The sequence below is a fragment of the Rutilus rutilus genome (genome assembly GCF_951802725.1).
Source record: "Rutilus rutilus genome assembly, chromosome: 13".
NCBI lineage: Eukaryota > Metazoa > Chordata > Actinopteri > Cypriniformes > Leuciscidae > Rutilus > Rutilus rutilus.
Genome location: NC_140218.1, coordinates 35511920 through 35529981, shown reverse-complemented (window position 1 = coordinate 35529981; position 18062 = coordinate 35511920). Strand labels below are relative to the sequence as shown.

Genomic DNA, 18062 nt, shown 5'->3' with positions numbered 1-18062 from the left:
AGATCATGTAACTCACCAAAAAGGTTAGTATATTATTTCTATTTTATGTAAAACAAACATTTTCAAATGTTTTTACTTATGTTAACAGCAAACTAACATGATTTCTAATTTTGTTTTCGTCTGAATGGTTTTAGTGCCTTTTTTTCCCCTGACTGTCTGTCAGAATGGTTTTGGTGCCTTACTGCCTTTTTTCCTGACTATCGGCCGGGTCGCTGTTTAAGTGCGGTTTTTGTGCGGTTTTTAAACAATATTTTCACGTATATGCTTCGATTTATTTCAGCTTTGTAATCTGGATAATGCCATCTGCAATCTGCAACGATGGAGGTGTGTGTTGGCAGTTACAACTGCTAACAGACGACTCGTCAGCATTAGCTGTCTATTTTGCCGAATGCAGAATTAGGTAAACCAATATATATATATATATATATATATATATATATATATTTACATTACATTTACATGCATGCATTTGGAAGACACTTTTATCCAAAGCAACTTACATTGTATTTAAGTTTAATTTAAGTTATCCATTCCCTGGAAATCTAAGCTACAGGAGTGTATTGAAAAAGAATGAAGCTTTAATGATTATAATGTAATGATTATGAGGTAATACCATCCCTGTAGGTGGATTCAGAATCAGATGTAGTGCTTTTATTAACGTCAAAATACATGCAGCATCAAGTTTGAGAGTTAGGGAAAATTCTGCCAACACCGGTCTGAAAGAATAATATATTTTTCCCTGCTTGTGCTTGCAGGTTCATTCTGAGAATCAACCCTGATGGCACCAAACACCAAAGGCACAGATCAGATGGAAATCTGGAAAGGTCCAAAGAAAAGCATCAGCCTGAAACCCTCAGTGTTTCTCATCAGAGAGCTTGTCAACTTTGACTGTCAAAATTACTGAAATGTAACAACACAAACTGACTTTGACTGTATTTTATTATTTTAAGGCCTGTTTTGCTTTTCAGTGTGTGTACGTTTTACCCATGCTACAGATACAAATGGTCACCAGGAGATTCATTCTATGGACTTTGAAGATGTTGCCTTTTTTTTTTTTTTTCAGCTAGTGGCTCCTAAAGGTCAAGATTTGTAATTTGTACTTCTAAAACAAAATGTTCAACGATTAAAAAGAATATTATAAGGACAAATGTTCATGAGTTATTGTGATTTTTGGGGGGGTGGGGTAAACATACATAAAAAATTAAAATAAAAAATAATAATAATGAAAATTAAAAAAATAAAATAAACTCAATACTAATACTGTAAATGAAAATATGGTAATAATACTGTAAATGCAAGTACAGTAAATGGTACAGTATACTGTAAGTGAAAATACAGTAATAATACTGTAAATGCAAGTACAGTAAATGGCACAGTATACTGTAAGTGAAAATACAGTAATAATACTTTAAATGCAAGTACAGTTTTGGGCCACCCTAATATATATATATATATATATATAGTTGTGCCTTGAAATGCACTCAATAGGGAGATTAAGGAGGTCTTGCACATGCCCCTAGTAAAATAAAAGATCTCATCAATCTCACGAATACCTGGTAGCCCTTAAATTCACTGATCTAAGAAAATGTTTCATAAAACATAAATATCAGTTTACCCTATATGTTTACTTTCTTCACTGGCACAGATGAAAATGAAAAGACTATTAGTCAAAGCTCAGCTTCAGTAGGGGAAGAGAAAGGGCAAGATAAGGAGACTGGGATAAAAAGAAAGAGTGATGGAGAGAGGAGAGAGTAGGTATTGACAAATAATCTACTGACCACTGACATCGTTTTTTTGGCTTTCAAATGTCTTAAAGGGGACATATCATGCTAAATCCACTTTTTTAGCCCTTAAATGCATTTTGTTGTATATTTTGAGTGTTTAGAAGTACAGAAAAGTTGCAATTAGTCTCTTCAGGTGCTTCGTTGATATCTTTATATTCTGTTTTGGTCATATTTTGCAACCTGTTCCGATTTTTCTGTTCTCTATTATGTTTTTTTTTTACGTTGTGTCCGCATATGTAGATCAGAGAAATCAAAATTTTATCGGGGGAGGGTGTCCCCGAACCACCCTAACTCACTCAAATTTGAGACCTCTGTGATTATAAAACCCTGCCTATATGGCCCTGTGGATACTCACCCAATATACTAGGGTGATATTCAATGACTTAACCCGTGATATAAGATTTTGACCATATTGCCCATCTCTCAGTCATCCATTCCCTGTGTGACTTGCAAAGGCACGTCCACAAATCTCTTGCGTTTGGTTTGGTCACACCACAAGGTGACTTCTAAGCTTCAGCACTGCCACTCAGAGATCGATAGAGAGCCTAAGTCCCGCCATGGTCCACCATGGGACCATGGCGAGAGACAACAAATATTTTGATCTCGTTTGAATTGTGCCCTAAATTACACATATGATGTTTGTCAATTTAAAAGATACATTTTAAAGTCAAGAAAGTCGCAGTTTGATGTAAAATTGTTGAGGTATAAGACTGTGAAAATACGTAATTACAAAGACTACAAACCCAAAAGGCGCACATGTGACGTCATACCTATTATCTCAATGAATGAAGCTAACTTTACTGAAGCTAACATCTGTCATTTTTTTCTATAGTCTTACGTTATAATCGTAACGTTACGCCGTCATGCCTGAGTGTTTTGTGCCAGACTGCACACATACGAGCAACGGATCTTGTGACGTACATAGTGCGAGACGAGAGATGTAGTTCATTGAGCGATTTTCACATAAAACTAAATGTTACTCTTCTGTTTTATGACAAACTGCGCCTTTCTTGACTTTCATAATTATCTTTTAAATTGACAAACATCATATGTGTAATTCAGGGCACAGTTCAGACGGAATAAAAAGATAAGTTGTCTCTCGCCATTGACTACCATACACATTTTTTCCAAAATAAGGTCCCATGAGCCGGAAGCGGAGGGGAGGGACTTAGGCTCTCTATTGCAATGTCTGAGGTAAAACACGCCCCCCTCATTACCATACGGACAAAGAAATTTATAAATAAATAAATGTGGAAATAAATAAATGTAGACATAAATACAAATATACATAAATAAATGTGGAAATATATAAAAGTGGAAATAAATGTATAAATAAATGAAAACATAAATAAATGTGGAAGAAATACAATTATACATAAACAATGAAATAAACGTATAAAATGTCATCATTATGTTTTGTTAGTTTTAGTTTTCATGGACCTTCTGTTTGGTTATGGACTCTGGAGTTAGGGAGCTGATTGAGACGCCCCCTGTGGATTTGGTTCCTTTGCCATGTCTTGTTCTCATTGGTTTATGGTCTTGTCATGTGGTATTCAGTTGTGTCTTCACATTGGTTAATGGTGTTGCTTACTTTCAGGTGTGTCTTGTTATGTGATTAGTCCTTGTGTATATAGGCATCATGTTCCCATAGATTCTTGTCAAGCTTTGTTTTCTGTAACTGCTGTTTGGTGAGTCTCATGTTTATGCTTTTCTAGTCGTAGTCATGTATTGGTTATTTTGTATTAGTTTATTTTCAATAAATTGCACTTGGATAAACCCAGTGGTTCTCAGTTCCAGTCCTCGGGACTCTTTGCTCTACACATTTTGTATGTCTCTCTTATCTGACACACTCAGTTCAGTTCATGGAGTCTCTCCTAATGAGCTGATGATCTGGTTCAGGTGTGTTAAATAAGGGAGACATACAAAATGTGCAGAGCAGTGGGTCCCGAGGACTGGAATTGAGAACCACTGGATTAACCTGTGCTAAATATAACAATATAATGGGATTTAGTCCTTTTACTGCAATAATTTGAGTGAATTTTTTTGCAATCTTGTTTTTGTTATAAATACTGTGTGCTTGCGTGTCCCTTTAAAATAATTCCAGGGCTTTATTCTGTTCACACATTCAACATGCTGGTGCAAAAGCTAAGCTGGATCACTTGTAAGTACTTATTTAGAACCAATTCAATGCATGATTTCAAATGTTTCAACTTGTTTTTATTGGATTTTCAGTGCTGCTGTTTCTGTATGAACATGGTAAGGCAATACTGACTAATACATCTTTAGTCTGATTAAATAAAGACTTTCAACTGCAGAACGTTTAAGTAATCTTACTTCCGATTCCTCTCTGCAGGTGCAGAAGCAAAAAAAATGGTGGTATGTGAAGGAGAATCTGCGCATCTCACCTGTGGTGAGCAATTGTTCCTAAATACAACAGTATGAGTGCAGGGAACAGGGTCATAAGGGGATCTTGAGCCTCTGTGTCTCCAACCACATGGAATGTCCTTAAACTACTGTACCACAATTCTTTTCTTTAAACAATAGATTCAGGTTTCATAAAGGTCAATCAAGCCAACTATGGGCGGACTTGTTCCAAAACGTGCATTAGTGAGAAACCAGCTAATCAGATCTCAAATACACACTGCAACACCGCAGAGGCCCTCTCTATAATGTCTGATCGGTAGGTTTAACTGATAGCATAGGAAAAATGTACAACTTCACTTTATACATCAAGCACTAGATTCATATTGTCTGTATATTAAAGCTATTAAGTACTTGTCATTGTCTGTCCATAAATCAGGTGTGATGGAAGTAAGTGCTGTACTGTTCCTGCAGTGAACTCTGTTTTCTCTGATCCTTGTGTTGGAACTTATAAATACCTGGCTCTGTCTTATGACTGTCTCCCAGCAGGTAAGTAACTTCCATTGTAAATTGAGCTGAATATTTTATAAATTAAGTTGTAACAAATGAGTAAAAATATTTGAAAATCTTGTACTGGTAGTTACTATATATTTCTGACCTCTGCTCCCCTTCCACCCAAATAAAAAAAATGTAGAAAGAAGTGTAACCTGTGAAAATAGTCAAAGCGTCATTAAGTGTGGTAAGTTCTTTTCTGTATGTTCTCTTACTATGCTGAGGTTAGTGTATAGCCTCCAGTCCACAATACAAACAGTCATTCAGGAAATTCTCATCAAGTGTCTTGTGTGTCAAAAGGTAAAGGTGTTATTCATGTTCATCATGCCAATTATGGAAGACGAGATCTCGTAACCTGCCCTCATGAATTCGCAACCAGACCAGACTGTTACTCTCCTCAGACCAGCTGCCTGCAATCCAGGTACTTCATCTACAGTCACTTTAGGTGTCACTATCTTCTATTTTATATACTATACATCAAAGGGTCAATACACATTTGAGACTATTATTATCCTGTTTATTAAATGACTACTTGCAAAGTAATTTTTTTTTTTTTTTAAGTTTACTGTTTGAGAGGCTGTAGAATGATACAAGAGCTAATAGACAATCTCTCTCTCTCTCTTCTAATTTTTCCAATTTTGTTTTCTTAAGGTGTGATGGGAAGAAGTCTTGTGAACTAAATGCTTCAAATTCTGTCTTCTCTGATCCATGTGTGGGTGTTTATAAGTATCTGGAAGTGACATACTGCTGTAAATGAAATTGACCATCCTGCCACAAATGTACCTTGTGTCCTGATCATGTCAGCAAATGACAATGAAAGCAAAATAAAGTAAATATTAAAAATAAAAGTGGAATCCAGATGCTTTAAAAATGGTCTCTGAGATTTTTCAGTGCAAAAACAACCTGTTTCTAAATGCTTATCAATGCCGAAATGTTTTCTGAAAACATCTACAATGGCTGAAAACTTAACAAGGGTCAAGCCCAACTAAAGTAAACACTGATCACCATGATGGCAATGTCCAATGAAATGATTCATCAACATATATACCTCTGTTAATTTTCCTTAAGACTTATGTTATAATCAGTCAGAAATAAAGTATGTCTGGTTAGTCATAAGCAAGGGCGTAACTTTGGGTCTACCATTGGGGGGGTTAAACTCGCGGCTTATTTATTGAATAATTTTCTTGTGTAAAAGCCAAGGTAACATGCGCGCGAGTACTGAATTGAGCTCTCTTTCGTGTCTGAATGGACAAATACACACAACATTATGTCGAAATGTCCGTTTTGGAGAGTATTCACGTAAACTATGTTGGTTATGTCTTAAACAGTTTTGAGTGTATTGGATGTGCATCAGCGCACGTCACTGGACATGATCCGACGTCTTAAAGTGACAGTGGGTAATAAACCTAATGCGGTCTGTGTATTGATCAAGCAACAAAAGGAAAAGAGAAAAGCATTCACTGCTCGTTAATAGCTTTAATAATAATTCATTATATTTAATTCATACAAATAAATATGTCTGCTGCTTGAAAGAATAAAGAATGATGATATTTTTTAGATATGTTGTCACCAGTATTTATTAGTTATTTTTTAATCCAACCAACTCCAAAACGTTTTGAGTTGTACGTATTTTTATCTTAATTTTCGTATATGTAAAAAAATATATAAAAAAAAATATAAAAATAAATTCTGCATGAATACAAAAAAGCATACACTCCTGTTATTTTTTTATTAAATCTGTTTTTTACCTGTTTACAGATAATTACTTTGAATGGAGCTAAATCAATATAATACTATATATCATAAACATTTTAATGGTGTTTTTGTTATGTGACTAACAACTAACAACTATAGATGATAATAACAAAGTACAGAAACAACATGTTTATTTTGGGACGGTTGACATTCACTTTAGGACGGTTCAAATCGTTTTTCAGGACGGTTCCAGGACGGAGGTGAAAAAAGTTAGTCTGGAGCCCTGAACAGCATTAAAAACTTTCAAATAGAGAAAATGAAAGTGCAATTATATTATCACTTTGCATGAAATAAGACTCAAAAGTAGATAAAAAAAATGTGTGTTTGCATTTAGCCTCTGATAACATAAAATTCAGAAACTGAGAAAATACAAGTGTGGACTAACGTTAACGTTAGTTGTGCTTTGATTCAACTCCATGCAAAAAGAACAAAATAATAATAATAAAAATAAATAATAATAATCTCAAATTGAGCCGGAGGTGGTAAATTCCTAATAATGTACGTATTTTTTTTTTTAGGTATTTTAATAAGATACCTAAAATACGTTGCGCATACAGCTCAACTAACGCGATCGTTATAAAGGTGTTTGAACAACAAAACACATCCACTTGCACATATTTGACAATCGGAATATCATATATATCCTGCTATAGCTAACAAATTTGTGAAATTTTGAATAAAAAAGGAAATAAAAGCAGATCATCAGTCATTCAGCGTGGCTGCGGTGTGACAAGCAATGAATGACGCGTCTCCATGGGAACCATAAAGTGATACTACGATCAATAACGGTCGCCTTGAAAAACTTTTAAACTTACGTGTGTAAAGGTTAAGTAAGGCTTACATTTAAACGTGTCTTTGTTTTGTTTTGAGTGTATGGTCAATAAATAAAGGAATTAAAAAGTTGGGCACAAATCCTGTTTGTCGCGCCCCACTTGTCATGGCTCTATTCCCCACCAGTGGGCCGCGCCCGCGCCCCACACTTTGAGAAACGCTGAGCTAATATAGGGGTACCTCCGTTTGGTCAGGATTTTTCCTCTTTTTGGCTGGTGTCGACCAACAATGAAAAATCGTTGTCTGGCTGCCTTTCAGTGTCCTTTTCATCTTTCCATCCGTTAGCATGCTTCTCCAACCATTCATCCCAGCGACTGCGCAAAATTGTTAACAAACTTGGTAGAGAAAGCGGGTTGGGTAATACCAAAGTCCTTTTAGGCAAGTCGTGCCACTCGGCCGCCATCTTGGCAACGCCTCCGGGCAGCTATTTCGGACTAACAAGACCAGGCTCCTATCTAAATGAATGGGCAGAGAGTCAGAACTGCACTTTAACTGGTCACCGGGACATAAAAACTGCATGTATAGAAACAGCAGTAAAATATGATAAAAATCGCTGAAAAAGTTTGATGACTTTGCCCCAAAATAAGGTTTAAAATGCCTTTTTCCCCACAGGTTATACTTTACTACGCATGCGCAAGAGTTTACGACACCAACTTCATTTACGTCTCTATCCAGAATGCCGGTGTTGTGCAATAATCAATGTCAATATTGTTCTCCGTTATTTAAATATAAGCAGGTTTGCACTTTATCAGTAATAACAATGTATTATATAGATAAGTTGTTTTAACTATTCATTTACATGAATCGGTTCAAAAGAGTCATTAGTTCGCGAATTGGACGTGTCATACGGTTGTGTGATTATCCCAGCAGTTAGGACATGGACATCCCACAAGGTTAGTGTCAACACAGAAAACATTACATCACTGGATAGGTTTTTTCGTTTATTTAGAGAGTAATTTTATGTCAGCTGAATGTGCGGAATGCATTTCAGAGAAGATAAGGCAACGTATTTTAGCACAAATCACACCCAGCGGTAATTCAGGAAAAAAAAAATCTCAGAATGCTTCACATGAAACTTCGGTCTTCCGACCTTTTACCATAATGTTGTTTTATTTTGATTAATACGCGTGCTCTGAGAGAGAGAGAGAGCGCGCGCGCGACCGGGGCGCTCTCTCTCTCTCCGCTGTCGCAAAACCTCAACTGTGCGCATGCGCCAGTGGAACCAGACGATAGGCTTAAATGTTTCCTGGCTTGACTTTTAAAAGCAGATGATTGGCTTACCAGCGGGAGGGGCGGGACATGTGCACACAACCGCCATCTTTGCCGTTACGGGTTTTCCTTATATAGTTGTATTGAGGATTGAGGAAGTGGCATGTCTCATAATAAATAGTCTCTGGTAATACCAAGTAGGCTAGTCGGTGCGGTGGGCGGGGGTACATTACAGCTTTTTTTTAAATATGATACTATCTTTCTTGCTGGCAAATGAAATTAATAAAGAAAACGAACAAAAGTATTAATTCGGAATATTTCATATTTATTTTAATCTGAATGATGTGATGATATTGGGGGGGTTATATTAGCTGGATCTGATTTTTGAGGGGGTCATGACCCCCGTAACCCCCGTGCAAATTACGCGCATGGTCATAAGTGAAGCTGCTCCTCTAACATCAAGAGAACTGGACTTTTTTTTTTTTTTTTTTTTACACGGAATATTTGGAGAACATTCTTGTAACAAAACTGTTAGCTGGTTTGAAGTAAGGTGTAGTCATCTGAAGTTGCTGATCTATCTCGTGTGTCAGGAAGGGATGAAGTTAACTTGGATTTCTGAATGTCTCATTCCTGTGTTCTAACTTGAGCACAGGCTTGTAAGTTTGAAGAGCTGATCTCTCCAACTCATTCATGTGTTCAGACTCTCCAGATGTTGAGAGATTTAGATCTTTAGCCACAGAATTGAGTATGTGTTACTTCACCTTATGTTGGCCCTTCTCTGGTTGATCTACCCACTTCTGACCTCAACCATGCTTACCATTACCTGATTCAGATGCTGGTCAGGGAGAGGAATTAGGCCTTGTTGCAGAGATTTCAAAGGACCTTTCAAGAGCCATTCTGACGAAGGAACTCCTGGAAGTATGTGAATCTTGCCCAGAGTTGTCCAAGCTGCATGCCCAAATCACACAAGGTTGGCCTAAAACACAGAAACAAATGGATTCAACGATCAGGGCGTACTTTCAGATCCGGCATGAACTAGCTGTGCATGAGTATATCTTGAGAGGGCAGAGACTAGTTGTGCCAGTTGCTTTGCTAAATTCATTCACTTAAGTCAAGTCATTTATATAGCGCTTTTAACAATGTAGATTGTTTCAAAGCAGCTTTACAGTAACAAACGGATAATTTAAGGTAACAGAGATTTTGGCTTTATAGTGGTTCTTGAATAAAGATATTTTCCAGCTAAAGTTAGTTTTGATTGATTTACTTCCGTCGCAACGATCATTTGTTATTAAATTAGAGGCCGCTAAGACGACATCGTTCTCTCTACTTAGCACACGAGGGGCACCAGGGAGTGGTACGAACTAAGCAACGGCTAAGAGACTTGTACTGGTGGCCTCGTATGGACTATGATGTGCATTCAACCATTGCTTCTTGTTCCGCCTGTCAAAACCGCCCGGACGTGTCCAGCCCCATTGCAGCCAGTGGACCTGCCAGACGGTCCATTTCAGAAAGTTCGGTACAGTAAATGGTACCGTATACTGTAAGTGAAAATACAGTAATACTGTAAATGCAAGTACAGTAAATAGTACCGTATACTATAAGTGAAAATACAGTAATAATACTGTAAACATTTTACAGTTAAATTTAAAATTTACAGCAACCTCTTTACAGTGCAGGTACCACTGACAGTCCATTGGGATGGCAAGCTGCTTCCTGATCTAACTGGACAAGAGAAAGTTGACAGACTACCTGTTATTGTTACAGGATATGATGTTGATCAGCTGTTGGGTGTACCAAAACTTGAGTCTGGAACAGGTCAAGCACAAGCTGATGCTGTCATAGCTTGCCTAGATGAATGGAATATATCCAGAAATGTCAAAGGTCTCTGCTTTGACACAACCGCCAGTAACACAGGGCGCCTCAGTGTACTAATAGAACGGGCCCTAGGACAAAGTCTTCTTCACTTTGCATGTCGTCACCATGTTTTAGAAATCATCCTAGAGAAAGTTTTCACTGCACTGCACATATCAACCTCTTCTGGACCAGATATTGCCATCTTTAAGCGCTTTAAGGAGAAATGGTCTTCAATTGATGCTGCATCTTTCTCCACAGCTCCCTTTCAAAGATGAAATATTACAGTTTGTAAAGAAACACCTTAAGCAAAAGCAGCAAAGAGATGACTACAAAGAATTTCTAGAGCTTGCTGTTATCTTTCTTGGTGGATCTCCAGCACGAGGGGTGCATATTCAGGCTCCAGGTGCACTACACAGAGCACGCTGGATGGCACGAGTTCTCTACTGTTTCAAAATGTGGCTGTTCAGGAAACAGTTTAAACTGAGAGCATCTGAAGAACGTGGCATCCTACAATTCCTATTGTTTGTGACAAAAGTCTATATCCGGGCTTGGTTTACAGCACCCTCAGCAGCTGGAGCACCTTCGAATGACCTACAGTTCATGCAAGCTTTGTATGCTTACAGTAATCCAACTGTCAAGGAAGCAGCACTGACTGCATTCAAGCGACACCTCTGGTACTTGAGTGAAGTGATGATGGGGCTCGCATTCTTTGACGACAATGTTGATGCACATGAGAAAGATGCAGATGGTGAGGAACATGTGAGAGAAAGAAGGATCAGATGATCCACCTCACCGACTTGATGCTAATGGGAACTATGAACAGAAGACCCTCAGCAATTTTGTGACAATGAATACAAATTCATTCTTCACAATTCTTGGCCTACCAGAGTCGTTCTTACAAACACAGCCTGAGACATGGAAGGAAAATGAGGAATTCACATGTGCAGAGAAGATAGTTCAATCCCTAAAAGTTGTGAATGACACTGCAGAAAGGGACATCAAGTTGATACAGGACTTTAATGCTGTATTAACCAAATCAGAAGAACAGAAACGATTCTTACTACAGGTGGTTAAACGCCACAGAGAAAGCTATCCTGACTCAAACAAAAGCACAATTGTCAAAGGTCTTGCCAATTCTCCATCTGAATTAGCAAATTGAACAGACTTGTAGAAATACATTAGTATAAGATTGTTGTGTAATAATATTCACTATTAAAATGGTAAGTTCTCTATAATATGTACCAAATAAGTTGCAGTTTATGCTTATATGTCCTTTATGTAGCTCCATGTTAAGTTTAAGGAATAAACAACATAAATATTGACATTTCAGCAAATATATGTATATACCGCTAATCAAGTGATATAGGTGATTTTTCTTTTGTCTTGTGCAACCCCTAAATATCATTTAATTTAGCCAATTTTTTTATGTGATAACTTAAACTGGTGGTAGACCAAAATGCAGGGTTCAAATTGGGAGAAAAGAGAAAAAAGTTTTTTTGGGGCCACCAAAATATATATATAGTATCTAGTTGTGCCTTGAAATGCAGTCAATAGGGAGATTAAGGAGGTCTTGCACATGCCCCTAGTAAAATAAAAGATCTCATCAATCTCACGAATACCTGGTAGCCGTTAAATTCACTGATCTAAGAAAATGTTTCATAAAACATAAATATCAGTTTACCCTATATGTTTACTTTCTTCACTGGCACAGATGAAAATGAAAAGACTATTAGTCAAAGCTCAGCTTCAGTTGGGGAAGAGAAAGGGCAAGATAAGGAGACTGGGATAAAAAGAAAGAGTAATGGAGAGAGGAGAGAGTAGGTATTGACAAATAATCTACTGACCACTGACATAGTTTTTTTGCCTTTCAAATGTCTTAAAGGGGACATATCATGCTAAATCCACTTTTTTAGCCCTTAAATGCATTTTGTTGTATATTTTGAGTGTTTAGAAGTAGAGAAGAGTTGAAATTAGTCTCTTCAGGTGCTTCGTTGATATCTTTATATTCTGTTTTGGTCATATTTTGCAACCTGTTCCGATTTTTCTATTCTCTATTACGTTTTTTTGTACGTTGTGTCCGCATATGTAGATCAGAGAAATCAAAATTTTATCGGGGGAGGGTGTCCCCGAACCACCCTAACTCACTAAAATTTGAGACCTCTGTGATTATAAAACCCTGCCTATATGGCCCTGTGGATACTCACCCAATATACTAGGGTGATATTCAGTGACTTAACCCATGATATAAGATTTTGACCATATTGCTCATCTCTCAGTCATCCATTCCCTGTGTGACTTGCAAAGGCACGTCCACAAATCTCTTGCGTTTGGTTTGGTCACACCATAAGGTGACTTCTAAGCTTCAGCACTGCCACTCAGAGATCGATAGAGAGCCTAAGTCCCTCCCCTTCCGGTGGAACACCATGGGACCATGGCGAGAGACAACAAATATTTTGATCTCGTTTGAATTGTGCCCTAAATTACACATATGATGTTTGTCAATTTAAAAGACACATTTTAAAGTCAAGAAAGTCGCCGTTTGATGTAAAATTGTTGAGGTATAAGACTGTGAAAATACGTAATTACAAAGACTACAAACCCAAAAGGCGCACATGTGACGTCATACCTATTCTCTCAATGAATGAAGCTAACTTTACTGAAGCTAACATCTGTCATTTTTTCTATAGTCTTACGTTATAATCGTAACGTTACGCCGTCATGCCTGAGTGTTTTGTACCAGACTGCACACATACGAGCAACGGATCTTGTGACGTACATAGTGCGAGACGAGAGATGTAGTTCATTGAGCGATTTTCACATAAAACTAAATGTTACTCTTCTGTTTTATGACAAACTGCGCCTTTCTTGACTTTCATAATTATCTTTTAAATTGACAAACATCATATGTGTAATTCAGGGCACAGTTCAGACGGAATAAAAAGATAAGTTGTCTCTCGCCATTGACTACCATACACATTTTTTCCGAAATAAGGTCCCATGAGCCGGAAGCGGAGGGGAGGGACTTAGGCTCTCTATTGCAATGTCTGAGGTAAAACACGCCCCCCTCATTACCATACGGACAAAGAAATTTAGAAATAAATAAATGTGGAAATAAATAAATGTAGACATAAATACAAATATACATAAATAAATGTGGAAATATATAAAAGTGGAAATAAATGTATAAATAAATGAAAACATAAATAAATGTGGAAGAAATACAATTATACATAAATAATGAAATAAACGTACAAAATGTCATCATTATGTTTTGTTAGGTTTAGTTTTCATGGACCTTCTGTTTGGTTACGGACTCTGGAGTTAGGGAGCTGATTGAGACGCCCCCTGTGGATTTGGTTCCTTTGCCATGTCTTGTTCTCATTGGTTTATGGTCTTGTCATGTGGTATTCAGTTGTGTCTTCACATTGGTTAATGGTGTTGCTTACTTTCAGGTGTGTCTTGTTATGTGATTAGTCCTTGTGTATATATAGGCATCATGTTCCCATAGATTCTTGTCAAGCTTTGTTTTCTGTAACTGCTGTTTGGTGAGTCTCATGTTTATGCTTCTCTAGTTGTAGTCATGTATTGGTTATTTTGTATTAGTTTATTTTCAATAAATTGCACTTGGATAAACCCAGTGGTTCTCAGTTCCAGTCCTCGGGACCATTTTGTATGTCTCTCTTATCTGACACACACCGTTCAGTTCATGGAGTCTCTCCTAATAAGCTGATGATCTGGTTCAGGTGTGTTAAATGGGGAGACATACAAAATGTGCAGAGCAGTGGGTCCTGAGGACTGGAATTGAGAACCACTGGATTAACCTGTGCTAAATATAACAATATAATGGGATTTAGTCCTTTACTGCAATTTGAGTGAAAATTTAGTTTTTTGGAATCTTGTTTTTGTTATAAATACTGTGTGCTTGCATGTCCCTTTAAAATAATTCCAGGGCTTTCTTCTGTTCACACATTCAACATGCTGGTGCAAAAGCTAAGCTGGATCACTTGTAAGTACTTATTTAGAACCAATTCAATGCATGATTTCAAATGTTTCAACTTGTTTTTATTGGATTTTCAGTGCTGCTGGTTCTGTATCAACATGGTAAGGCAATACTGACTAATACATGTTTAGTCTGATTAAATAAAGACTTTCAAGTGCAGAACGTTTAAGTAATCTTGCTTCCGTTTCCTCTCTGCAGGTGCAGAAGCAAAAAAAATGGTGGTATGTGAAGGAGAATCTGCGCATCTCACCTGTGGTGAGTAATTGTTCCTAAATACAACAGTATGAGTGCAGGGAACAGGGTCATAAGGGGATCTTGAGCCTTTGTGTCTCCAACCACATGGAATGTCCTTAAACTACCACAATTCTTTTCTTTAAACAATAGATTCAGGTTTCATAAAGGTCAATCAAGCCAACTATGGGCGGACTTGTTCCAAAACGTGCATTAGTGAGAAACCAGCTAATCAGATCTCAAATACACACTGCAACACCGCAGAGGCCCTCTCTATAATGTCTGATCGGTAGGTTTAACTGATAGCATAGGAAAAATGTACAACTTCACTTTATACATCAAGCACTAGATTCATATTGTCTGTATATTAAAGCTATTAAGTACTTGTCATTCTGTCCATAAATCAGGTGTGATGGAAGTAAGTGCTGTACTGTTCCTGCAGTGAACTCTGTTTTCTCTGATCCTTGTGTTGGAACTTATAAATACCTGGCTCTGTCTTATGACTGTCTCCCAGCAGGTAAGTAACTTCCATTGTAAATTGAGCTGAATATTTTATAAATTAAGTTGTAACAAATGAGTAAAAATATTTGAATATCTTGTACTGGTAGTTACTATATATTTCTGACCTCTGCTCCCCTTCCACCCAAATAAAAAAATGTAGAAAGGAGTGTAACCTGTGAAAATAGTCAAAGCATCATTAAGTGTGGTAAGTTATTTTCTGTATGTTCTCTTACTATGCTGAGGTTAGTGTATAGCCTCCAGTCCATAATACAAACAGTCATTCAGGAAATTCTCATCAAGTGTCTTGTGTATCAAAAGGTAAAGGTGTTATTCATGTTCATCATGCCAATTATGGAAGACGAGATCTCGTAACCTGCCCTCATGAATTCGCAACCAGACCAGACTGTTACTCTCCTCAGACCAGCTGCCTGCAATCCAGGTACTTCATCTACAGTCACTTTAGGTGTCTCTATCTTCTATACAAGACATCAAAGGGTCAATGCACATTTGAGACTATTAAATGACTACTTAATATGTGGACGAAGAAACATTAAGTTGACATTTTTGAGAGGATGTTGAATGATACGAGCTAATAGACAATATCTCTCTTCTAATTTTTCCAATTTTGTTTTCTTAAGGTGTAATGGGAAGAAGTCTTGTGAACTAAATGCTTCAAATTCTGTCTTCTCTGATCCATGTGTGGGTGTTTATAAGTATCTGGAAGTGACATACTGCTGTAAATGAAATTGACCATCCTGCCACAACTGTACCTTGTGTCCTGATCATGTAAACAAATGACAATGAAAGCAAAATAAAGTAAATATTAAAAATAAAAGTGGAATCCAGATGCTTTAAAAATGCAAACTTTCAGTGCAAAAACAACCTGTTTCTAAATGCTTATCAATGCCAAAATGTTTTCTGAAAACCTCTACAATGGCTGAACTTAACAAGGGTCGAGCCCAACTAAAGTAAACACTGATCACCGTGATGGCAATGTCAACTTAAATTTAACCAGGTAGGCACATAGAGGACTTTCTCATTTAAAAACGGCAACCTGGAAATGATTCATCAACATATAAACCTGTTTTCCATAAGACTTGTTATAGTCTGTCAGAAATAAAGTCTGTCTGGTTAGTCATAAGTGAAGCTGCTCCTCTAACATCAAGAGAACTTTTTTTTTTTTTTTTTTTTTTTTTTGCACAATATTTGGAGAACATTATTGTAACAACTCTGTTAGCTGGTTTGAAGTAAGGTGTATTCATCTGAAGTTGCTGATCTCTCTCGTGTCAGGAAGGGATGAAGTTAACTGGGATTTCTGAATGTCTCTCATTCCTGTGTTCTAACTTGAGCACAGGCTTGTAAGTTTGAAGAGCTGATCTCTCTAACTCATTCATGTGTTCAGACTCTCCAGATGTTGAGAGATTTAGATCTTTAGCCACAGAATTGAGTATTTGTTACTTCACCTTATGTTGGCCCTTCTCTGGTTGATCTACCAAGTTCTGACCTCAACTACGCTTACCATTACCTGATTCAGATGCTGGTCAGGGAGAGGAATTAGGCCTTGTTGCAGAGATTTCAAAGGACCTTTCAAGAGCCATTCTGATGAAGGAACTACATGCGAATCTTGTCCAGAGTTGTCCAAGCTGCATGCCCAAATCACACAAGGTTGGCCTAAAACACAGAAACAAATGGATTCAACGATCAGGGCGTACTTTCAGATCCAGCATGAACTAGCTGTGCATAAGTATATCTTGAGAGGGCAGAGACTAGTTGTGCTAGTTGCTTTGCTAAATTCATTCACTTAAGTCAAGTCATTTATATAGCGCTTTTAACAATGTAGATTGTTTCAAAGCAGCTTTACAGTAACAAACGGATAATTTAAAGGTGCATTGCGCAACTTTTCATGTTAAAAATACCCGTTTTCTAACCCATACATGCTTAAACAATTGCCTGATGGGCTGAATGAGCCCTTCTCTGATCACTGCGATTGCCTCTATAATCCTGTACAGTAAAATAAATAAGAGGGATTCGGGTCGGAATCTGAGACTGGGCGTGACGTCATGCGCGTTCACGGCACGCTCATATGTCTGGCAGGTTTGTGTATGCGCCGACGCCGCCATTCTCCGTAGAAAATGGATTCTAAGAGACCGGCTTGTAGTTCATTTCAAACACCAACGCAAACTCCACGTAAGATAAAAAAAAGAGAACTTTTGTCTAGTGCAACCAAAAGGTCCAAATTGGAGTCAGACAGGCGTCGGGGTAAGACGAGAGTAAACATAGGGAAGGCTTTCAACAAATGGAGAGATTTCCGGTCTGCTCTAGGGCTCAAACGGGATCCTCAGTTGGCTTTTTTTCTTGATAAAAAGGTAAGATATATCCCATTCTCTAATGTCTGATACGGCCAATAATGACAATAAATGACGATCCATAAAATGTGTAATGCTTTAGCGTAAGCTAGATAAATGTACTATCGGAATAGGTTTTACTAACTTACCATTGTCAGTGATCAGGTTCAGAATGATTGTGATATAAAATGCTGATATATAAGTTAGATACTTAGACACAAATGTTGAGCAAATTACTGCTTAATTACGATGTATTGCTATTGGAATATGCTACTTAGCTGACCAATAAAACAGGCTAAACCCCCGCAAATCTTCGGCGGATTAGCCTGTTTGGCTTTTATGGTAACGTCATAGTGCCACTTGATTGTTTATTACCTTGAGACATTTGGGTGTACTTTGTTGACCGACTGTGTATGGTATGGTATCATGATTACAATTTTGAGCTTTTACAAAGTTATAACTTATATTGTTCATGAACGTGTTTCCACAATAATAGTCATAAGTGGATACAGTAAACACATAACACAGTTCAACATGGAGATAGATGGGAATAAAAAACGAAGTTTTCTACTAACGTTACCCCCATTTTTTCCCTCACACATAAGTGTGTTATTTACTCAATTGCCTTTCCTTTCACAT

The 18062-nt window shown here is 37.4% G+C and overlaps 2 protein-coding genes across 2 annotated transcripts; both read left to right on the top strand.

The window, feature by feature from the left end:
- The first annotated feature begins 3439 nt into the window (after nt 1-3439).
- LOC311302902 (L-rhamnose-binding lectin CSL2-like) lies at nt 3440-5545 on the top strand. Its single transcript, XM_084429029.1, has 9 exons — nt 3440-3472; nt 3889-3945; nt 4017-4040; nt 4138-4194; nt 4329-4464; nt 4585-4694; nt 4840-4884; nt 4998-5118; nt 5349-5545. The coding sequence occupies exons 2-9, from the start codon at nt 3915-3917 to the stop codon at nt 5452-5454; spliced, it is 630 nt and encodes a 209-aa protein (XP_084285155.1). The 5' UTR covers nt 3440-3472; nt 3889-3914; the 3' UTR covers nt 5455-5545.
- Nucleotides 5546-13804: 8259 nt separating this feature from the next.
- LOC311302316 (L-rhamnose-binding lectin CSL2-like) lies at nt 13805-15914 on the top strand. Its single transcript, XM_084428102.1, has 9 exons — nt 13805-13891; nt 14296-14352; nt 14424-14447; nt 14545-14601; nt 14731-14866; nt 14985-15094; nt 15239-15283; nt 15397-15517; nt 15717-15914. Exons 2-9 carry the CDS (start codon nt 14322-14324, stop codon nt 15820-15822), a joined length of 630 nt encoding a protein of 209 aa, XP_084284228.1. The 5' UTR covers nt 13805-13891; nt 14296-14321; the 3' UTR covers nt 15823-15914.
- Nucleotides 15915-18062: the final 2148 nt, after the last annotated feature.

What these genes read in the sequence shown, in the direction of transcription:
- LOC311302902 (XM_084429029.1), top strand. Translation starts at nt 3,915, where the DNA reads ATGCTGGTGCAAAAGCTAAGCTGGATCACTT. An exon ending in CTCTCTATAATGTCTGATCG is followed by an intron (nt 4,465 to 4,584) that starts GTAGGTTTAACT and finishes TCCATAAATCAG; the next exon opens with GTGTGATGGAAGTAAGTGCT. An exon ending in ACCAGCTGCCTGCAATCCAG is followed by an intron (nt 5,119 to 5,348) that starts GTACTTCATCTA and finishes TGTTTTCTTAAG; the next exon opens with GTGTGATGGGAAGAAGTCTT.
- LOC311302316 (XM_084428102.1), top strand. Translation starts at nt 14,322, where the DNA reads ATGCTGGTGCAAAAGCTAAGCTGGATCACTT. An exon ending in GCTGGTTCTGTATCAACATG is followed by an intron (nt 14,448 to 14,544) that starts GTAAGGCAATAC and finishes TCCTCTCTGCAG; the next exon opens with GTGCAGAAGCAAAAAAAATG. An exon ending in ATCTGCGCATCTCACCTGTG is followed by an intron (nt 14,602 to 14,730) that starts GTGAGTAATTGT and finishes TTTAAACAATAG; the next exon opens with ATTCAGGTTTCATAAAGGTC.